Below are 10000 nucleotides of genomic sequence, written 5' to 3' on the forward strand. Positions count from 1 at the left end.
GCATGTTTTAAAATCGGATCTTGTGTTCCTACATTTCCTTTCAATTTAAGCCCTCTCCTCCCACAAGATCTTTTTTGGAAGCACTTCAAAGTGAATGAATGAATCGATTAATGACTCATTTTTTAATATAGATCAACAGCTTGTAGAAATCATCATAATCGCAATCGTAATCACAAGAGAGAAATAAAATATGCTGATTAAAAAGGGTTTGGCCTGAAAGAGAGCTTATATATAGATGCAGAATCCTGGTTTCTCTGTCCCTATATCAGACAAATAAAGCCAGATAAGCACAAGTGTGGATGTTGCATATATACACAGTCACATGCTACATACATACTGCGCACATATGCCCACACACACACAGGCATGCAGGCAGGCATGCATAATCGTGCGCACGCACTCACGCGTGCACTCGCACGCACACACACACACACACACACACACACACACACACACACACACACACACACACACACACACACACACACACACACACACACACACACACACACACACACACACACACACACACACACACACTTGTGTCACAACAACTGTGGAAACATGCAGCAGGCACGTTCGCATTTTCCCTATAGGCACCACCACCCACTGCTAAAACGATGAGCACCACTAATTATCAGTAAGATGACGATCAAAGTAATGCCTTTCCATTTGCACACTTAATTGAGCTCTCTACACCCAAATGCTTATTTTGAAGTGTCCATCTCTTTAATTTTGTTTAAACTTGGATGCAGTAGTACTCATCAATTATGTGGTTATTTTGCAATTATAGAATTTCCCTGCGGACCCTCTTAACCACGGTTGAGTTAACGTTTCGAGTTAACCGACACAGCACTACAGGAAATAAAATCCATGCTAATTCACTGCATACAGAAAAATGCATTGTTAACTTGACATTTAGACAGTACTCCGGGACCAAATCCACACAAGAAGATGTTAAATTGACTAAGTTTTGAATTAACACTGCATTTTGTTCCTGTGTACATAATATGCAGCTACCAGTTGGATGCCATCAGGTCTACTTGCAACTTTGGCTGGGCCATGGACAAAGTCATCTGAACAGGGCCCTCCACTAAAGTTGTATAAAGTAGAAGTACTCTTCTAGAAGTAGTCTTTCAGATGTAATTACAACAGTTGTATGGTATTACAAAGATCCTACCATGTAATAGCATAACACTAGTGTTGTAAATACATATGTAAGAGTACTTCTACTTGTACTTTATACAACTCTGCTCTCCACCCAATAAATACAATGAAACGAAGACCCAGTTTTGGGCCCCCTCTCTCCCTGGGCCCATGACCACTGACCGGTTTGCCCCCCAGCGTCCCTCAGTATTAAACAAACATTTCTCCCACAATGCTATGCGAAGACAGCTTGACCCGAGGCTGTAACGAAACACCCAGCTGCAAGAGGCAAGAGTTGATATATTTGGGTGCGTGAGAATGAGGCAAATAAATATCATGTTTTACTTCAATAGATGTTTCCTTCATTGTATCTTCTTATTAAATAAACTCATCTTCCGACACCATTTGTAGCGAAGGGAAATAGAGTTGCCCCATTGGGACTCGAACCCAGACCATCTGGGGTACCAAACTGAGGCACTGACTGCTACACCAAAGAGCCAGGTTCCTTGGCGTGACAGTCAGAACACACCCACAATCCTAGTGATGGTCACTCCATCATAGTCACATTATTGACTACAGTATATGAGGCAATATTCTTTTAACGGTCCAGACTGGATATATTTGGACATATGAAGTGATGAGACACACATTTCACTATTATTGTTATTGCAGACACATTGCATTGGGATAATACTGTAGTTGTCATATTTTCTTTTGAGAAGATGGTCGCTCAAATTAGTGCTTGATTGAGGCAATATAGTCTGAACGCAATGTTCCATTCTGGACATTGTATGTATGAGAGTGAGGCGACACACAACATGCATTGGGCATTCTTCATTCGAAGAAGCGCCTAATATACATTTCGCTGTCAATGAGCCCACACTGCACTGTTACTGAAATCACATTTCATCGCCATAATATGTGTGAAGTGTCCATTTGGGTATACTAAATTGAGAGGACAGGACTGTCTCTCCGTAGCTGGATGAGGCAGTGTGCTTCATGATTCATTCTGCATGTATATGGAGATATCGCCTATGTACATACCAAGAATGAATATTTAAATCACTCAAGCAATACGGCAATACTCTCTTGGGGTCCATTCTGCATATACAAATGTACTGTATATGCACATGTGAAGAATGAATAATTAATCACTTCAAGTGATACGGCACATGTGATGCACTCAATACATGAAATACTCTCCATGTGAAAGCAGCTCCTGACACAATGAGACACGTTTCACTGTTTATTCATTCTGATAATGTCTGTAATGTTGCCTCATGGTCAGGGCCGGATTAATGCACTGGCTAGATATGACTGCAGCCTAGGGGCCCCCACCTGCCAGGATGCAATGTTGAAAAATTCCTCTGTCATCCTGAGTAAAGTTGTTTAGTACGTTATCTTTAATCTAATCTAAATAAAAAGTTTAAGGTGTTAACCTTCAGCAACTTGTAGCCTAGGGGCCCCAGGCCATCGTAATCTAGCGCCCCAGGCCATCTTAATCTAACTCTGCTCATGGTGCATGCTGGGTCTGCATGGCAGTGATGTGATAAGTATGTTCATGTGTGACCAGGCCCACCAACGGGGGGTGGAGGGGTGGGGTGAGATGGACAAACGGGTATGTTGTCCCGGGCTCAGGGAGATAGATGTGTTGGGTCGGGGGGCCCTTTCAGGTGACATTGTCCTGGGCCCAGAAAAAGCTGTCAGCGGCCCTGTGTGTGAGCAATCGCATAATGTATGCTGTTGTGTGAAAGAAACTGCTGGCACAAGACAACACATTTCATTGCTATTGAGATAATAAGCGATTTGACAATGCATGCATAGACACAATGCTATTTCTCTGACAATCTTACACACATATCTTCCAGTAACCCCCTGAAGCTACTGGCTGGTAAGAGGCTTTTGCTTAAGCGTTTTGAGTGTGTTGAAAAGCACTGTATGAATTTAAATTATATATAAATACAATGGTGTTGTTATTGCTGTTAAGTAAGGACCTCTCAACCATTAGATGTTAAGTAAAGGAGCAGGAGCGTGCTGCTTTATTCACCAGCCCCACTCACCATTATTGAGTCCACATTATTTCCTCCTCATAGAGGAATTGCATAATACAACAGGATGTACGATGTTACAAGGCCAACTCCTTCACCCTCTACACAGTAAATTGTTGCAGTGTTAATTCAACACTTAAAAGTGAAGGAATAACACTGTGAGCGTTACATTCAACTGTGTAGGTGTTAAATTAACACTGTGATTTTCTTTTCTTCTGTTTTTCTTTTTTCACTGTGTGTAGCCCACAGCTTCTCCACCTGACATGATTAGAACACAGCGTGATTCAGCGGCACAGACCATGATGCAAACGTGGTGCAATGATATATCACTCAGCCTTATATAGGTTGATGTGCTGACGCTTCCTTTTCTTTTCGCATAAGTGTGTTTCACACTTATTCATGTCAGACATTGCGGCGCTAAACAACAAAAGAACTCAGCCGCTATCCTACTTTTGTATAGGAACTCTTAACCACATCAAACCACATTTTTTGTCTATGCACTGCTGCTTTCTCCATTATGTGCAATATTTAAGTAATATAAAATAGTTACGTTCAAATGTAACAATGGCAGGTGTTATCCAGGAGAGCTTTGGTACTTTGTTCACCAGTCGTCTTGGTAGCACAATCGAATGAAATCGACATCTTTAACATCTCTCTGGAGCAAGCAGTCATCCCATCACTTTTCAAAGCTGCTACCATCATACCTGTGCCGAAGAAATCATCACCATCATGCTTCAATGACTACCGTCCTGTAGCACTGACGCCCATAATCATGAAGTGCTTCGAACGGCTAGTCCTGTCACACATCAAAGCCACCCTACCCCCCACCCTAGACCCCTACCAGTTCGCATACCGAGCCAAGCGATCCACGGAGGATGCAATTTGCTCTGCCCTCCATCCAGCCCTCACCCACTTGGACAATAAAGACTCATATGTGAGAATGCTGTTCATTGACTTCAGTTCAGCATTCAATACCATAATACCACAACAACTCATCAGAAAACTGGACAAACTAGGTTTCAGCACCTCCCTCTGCAACTGGCTGCTGGACTTCCTGATGCAAAGACCACAAGCAGTACGGGTAGGGAACAACACCTCGAGCACCCTGACCCTGAGCACGGGGGCTCCGCAAGGTTGTGTTCTCAGCCCCCTGCTGTTCATGCTGCTGACACACGACTGCACAACGACCCACAGCACTAACCATCTAGTGAAGTTTGCGGATGATACAACACTGGTGGGCCTCATCACCAAGGGCGATGAGACTCACTACAGAGAAGAAGTAGACCTGCTGGCCAGATGGTGCAAAGACAACAACCTCCTGCTGAATGTCAACAAGACCAAGGAGATTGTTGTCAACTTCCAAAGGGTCCAAAAACAACTGCCACCACTGACCATCGACGGCGATGCTGTGGAGAGAGTGAGCAGCACCAAGTTCCTTGGAGTGCACATCAGCGACGACCTCTCTTGGACCACCAACACTACATCACTGGCGAAGAAGGCCCATTAGCGTCTCTACTTCCTGCGCAAACTAAAGAAGGCAAGTGCTACACCCTCCATCATGACAACATTCTACAGAGGAACCATAGAGAGCGTCGTGTCCAACTGCATCACAGTGTGGGGAGGAAGCTGCACGGAGAAAAACAGGAAGACACTCCAGCGTGTTGTGAACACAGCGAAGAAGATCATTGGAGTACCACTCCCCTCCCTGCAGGACATTTACACCACACGCCTCAACCGGAAAAGCACTGATGATCATCAAAGACACAAGCCACCCTGCACACAAACTGCTCAGCCTCCTGCCCTCTGGAAAGAGGTACAGGCGCCTCCGTTCCCGTACCACCAGGCTGGCGAGCAGCACAATGCACCAAGCGATCAAGATGCTGAACACTCAACCCACTCTCCCTCCACTGTCAGCCTCTAGCCAGCAAGGCCACTGACAACCCCCCCCCCATCCCCCCACCACCATATCTGCGACTGAACATTCCACCTGCACTACTATACTCGTGACTGAACTTTCAACCTGCACTAACTCAAAACATGCACACACACACACACACACACACACACACACACACACAACACACACACACACACACACACACACACACACACACACACACACACCACACACACACACACACACACACACACACACACACACACACACACACACACACACACACACACACACACACACAAGCACACTGCACTTTCTGCACTAAACCCAAACATACACACACTGACACACACACACACACACACACACACACACACACACACACACACACACACACACACACACACACACACACACACACACACACACACACACACACACACATACACACACACACACACACACACACACACACACACACACACACACACACACAGACACACGAACACACACACAAGACGCACACCGCACCTTCTACCTGCACTAAACACATACACACACATACACACACACACACACACACACACACACACACACACACACACACACACACACACACACACACACACACACTGCTGCTGGTGTACTTGACAGACCTTTTTTTAATATTTATTTTCTTCAAAATGCTACTATTACCATGTCAGAACGCTATAAAGGACTTTTTTTAGGAAAAGCACAAAAGCACAACAGATACCTCTTAATGTATGTCCTCTACAAGTCTTCTGTTGTCCAGTCTTGCACTTTAAATGTCTGTATGAGCACTGTCTATGTCCATACTGTCTTAAGTCCATGTATAAGTACTGTCTATGTCTATACTGTCTATGTCCTTACCTAGATTAGTCTATGTCTAATGGGAAAGCAAGAAATGTAATTTCAAATTCTTTGTATGACCAGTGCATGTAAAGAAATTGACAATAAAACCTACTTGACTTGACTTGACTTGAAGTGGAAAGTATAGGGAGAGAGAGAGAGAGAGAGAGAGAGAGAGAGAGAGAGAGAGAGAGAAACCTTTTCTTTGCACTCTCTCCATGTCACTGCTTCAGACTCGGTGCTCAGGTTTTGTAGCACTCCCTGTGTACTTCATTGCGAAACGGGCATACTTTCCAAATTGCATTTGTTACATCAATTTGTCCGTCTCGCTCGGAAAATCTAAAGTGTTTGCCAGACATATGACTTATATCGAGAGTGTCGCTCGGGCTTGGCAGTGACTCACACAGCACTGGACCAAAGATTAGAGCACTGAGGAGAAACAGAGAGCCGAGAAATCAACAAGCTAACTCTGTGCTCATATTTCTAAATGAATTTTCGTAAAGTTATAGGGGCACTAAACTAAAAAAAATAATGTGCCATAAAATTGCGCTTTTACAGACGAAAACACGTTGGAAACGGCACCGCCTCAGGTCACCCGCTTCAAATTTAATTCAAAGCGCAGTATTTAAATCAAGAGGCACGCCACATCGGGAACGTTTATTCCGGCCCGTTGACGCAAGTCGGTGAATCCTCCCGTTTTCCCGCCAGCCCTGCTTTACATATCGGTTATGCGTCTCGTCTGTCATCATTTTTTTTCCGATAACGTTTCCACTTGGGCTGCCCAAATGCTGCCACACCAACTTAAAAAAGGGCATAACATTTGAAGGGGCATCTTCCATGCTAATTCCCATCAGTCATTCGGTGTCATGCTGTGCTGTGGGGCTGGAGGGGTCCTCACTCCACAAGACAGCTTTCCAGCCACCCCAGACGAGAAATATTGTCACATTTTAATATTGCAAGACCTCATGACTCAAGACATTGTCACAGCCCCCTAAACCATCCCGGAGATGTCCTCTCTGTCACCCTACACTGTATTTCTCTCTGTCTCATTCACTATTTCCATCTCTCTCTCTCTCTCTCTCTCTCTCTCTCTCTCTCTCTCTCTCTCTCTCTCTCTCTCTCTCTCTCTCTCTCGGACATGATGTGACAAGTGTGTCAGTGTACAGTAGCAGTTCACCTGTCCATCCAGAGACTCCCTGGCACACTCTCTACTTCTCTCCCTAATTCACTCATCTTTCAATCCATCATTTTGTACAATCCAAGCACTTCTCTGTTTCTCTTCTCTCTCTCTCTCTCTCTCTCTCTCTCTCTCTCTCTCTCTCTCTCTCTCTCTCTCTCTCTCTCTCTCTCTCTCTCTCTCTCTCTCTCTCTCCCTTTCTCTGTCTCACTCTCCTTAATACCCCTCCTTCACTCTCACTCACACCCTTTCTTGTCCCACTTCAGGTGATACGTATCTCTCTCTCTCTCTCTCTCTCTCTCTCTCTCTCTCTCTCTCTCTCTCTCTCTCTCTCTCTCTCTCTCTCTCTCTCTCTCTCCCTCTCTCTGGTAACCTGGTGTACTTGTGCGAAAGGGACTGCTCTCTCTCTCTCTTCTCTCTCTCTCTCTCTCTCTCTCTGGTAACTTGGTGTACCTGTATGAGATGGACTGTACACACTCTCTCTCTATCTCCGGTAACACTTTATGTTATTAATGTCTGCTTAGTAAAGACTTAGTACATAATTAACTAATGATGAGCAAAACATCAACAAATGTTTTTTATTATTAACTAAGTTTTATTAATATCTTAAAGATATGATAAAATATCTACAAATAATATATTCAAGATTTTACATACCTTATAACAAAGTATTTAATTCATTTACAACCAATTTGTAAATGTTTGATACATATAAAATATTAACTTAACATTTCCTAGTCATTTACAAACACATGTTAACATTTCCTAATCATTTGCAATTTTTTTTAAATGTTTTGTTCATCATTAGTTAATCATTTACTGAATGTTATTAATGCTTTACAAGCAGACATTATTATAAACTGTTACCCTATCTCCCTCCCTCTCCCCCCTGTTCACCCTCTTCCTTGTCATTCTGCAGGTAATAAGTATGGTAACTTAGTGCACCTGTATGAGAGGGACTGCTCTCTCTCTCTCTCTCTCTCTCTCTCTCTCTCTCTCTCTCTCTCTCTCTCTCTCTCTCTCTCTCTCTCTCTCTCTCTCTCTCTCTCTCCTACTTTCTCCCCCTCTCCCCTGTTCACCATCTTTCTTGTCGTTCTGCAGGTGATAAGTATGGTAACGTGGTGCACCTGTACGAGAGGGACTGCTCCATCCAGAGGAGGCACCAGAAAGTGGTGGAGATCGCACCCGCCGCCCTGCTGGACCCCCACCTCAGGGACCGACTGACGGCCGACTCGGTCACCCTGGCCAAACAGGTACCGTAGTCTAGACATGCGCACACACGCACACACGGGCCGTCCTACAATGAGTTGTGCTCTGAGTGACGCCCCCTTGATGTCTTGCCCCTTTGGATCCACCCCATGGACCCACCCCGTGCAAAAAATCGCCAAAACCGCTTATGATAACAACAGACAAAAACACAAATAGTAATGATGTTATTACAACAATGTGGTAATAGTGTAGAATGCAATGTCATTTGGGGGCAGAGTTACACAGCGGAAGTGTGATGGTGCTGCCCCCTCTTGGGTACCTCACCCTCTCGGGTGCCTGCCCAGGCAATTGCCCGGTCGGCTCATCCCTAGGACTGCCCCTGCACGCACACACACATGCTCACTCACAAAACAGACAAGATACCAAGCTGGACCTCCTCCACCGCAGACTCATGTCAACCTGGCCTAAAAGGTAGGGAGGCGGCCTCGTGTGCAGACACATGGATGCACGCACATACACACACATGCATGACACACACACACACACACACACACACACACACACACACACACACACACACACACACACACACACACACAAACACACACATACTGGTTAGGATGTTCTACACGTAGAAAGAGATACCATACATTATACATACAAAGATAAACACACTCATGTAGGCTAGCACTCTCAGACATACACACACACAGGCACAGACACACAAAGATATACGCGCACGCGCACACAAACACACACACACACACACACACACACACACACACACACACACACACACACACACACACACACACACACACACACACACACACACACACACACACACACACACACACACACACACACACACACACACACACACACACACACACACACACACTGAGATGTGTACTCATTACACAGTACACATATGTGTGCAGACTCTTTCTCTTGCAGTCTCTTTCCGTTTCACTCTTTCAGTCACAGCACAAACGCAATCACACGTCTCTTTGCATGTGCACTCTTATAGATAAACCCATAGATTAACCGACACGTGCAGAAACGCTTATGCAAATGTGCACATACATATTTGCTCAGCGACCTGCAGAAGAATCAGGTATATGTACATGTACATCCCAGTGCAGTGGTTCCCAACCTTTTTCTCCAGGGACCCATATTTTTACCATTGTAAGCTTTGGTGACCCAGCGCCTGCATGAGAGGGAGTCGCGTGATACGCTCTGTTTCCTGCGAAAACTCATTTTAGTTATCATTTTGTTCCTCTATTCATCTTTGTTCAAACACAGAATAAATGTTTAATGTAGCACTTCAATTTAGTTGCTTCTATGCAATTGTCATTGATTCAACATGGGCTACATATGGTATTAAAATGAAACCCCTTAAAATCAAGAGGGCTTCGCGACCCCCCGTGGATCTTTGGTGACCCATAGGTTGGGTCCCGACCCATAGGTTGGGAACCACTGTCCCAGTGCATCAACATGGGGAGGACAAACAGGTGTGTTTTCCCGGGCCCATGGACAGAGAGGCCCCAGAATTGGGCCTGAGTTACCTGTTAGTGGCCCTGTAAGCATCTACTCTCAGGGCTCGACTGGCCATCTGGCAGAGCGGGCATTTCTCGGTGGCCCCCGCGCCCT

General features: G+C 44.9%; 1 protein-coding gene across 1 annotated transcript in view; it reads left to right on the forward strand.

Moving 5' to 3' along the window:
* pcxb (pyruvate carboxylase b) overlaps nucleotides 1–10000 on the forward strand; it is a 640714-nt gene that overhangs the window by 63092 nt on the left and 567622 nt on the right. Inside the window, exon 7 of the mRNA XM_063186244.1 lies at nucleotides 8240–8391. Coding sequence (XP_063042314.1) covers nucleotides 8240–8391 — 152 coding nt within the window. The remainder of the gene's footprint in view (nucleotides 1–8239; nucleotides 8392–10000) is intronic.

This window comes from Engraulis encrasicolus, chromosome 21, assembly GCF_034702125.1.
Source record: "Engraulis encrasicolus isolate BLACKSEA-1 chromosome 21, IST_EnEncr_1.0, whole genome shotgun sequence".
Lineage (NCBI taxonomy): Eukaryota > Metazoa > Chordata > Actinopteri > Clupeiformes > Engraulidae > Engraulis > Engraulis encrasicolus.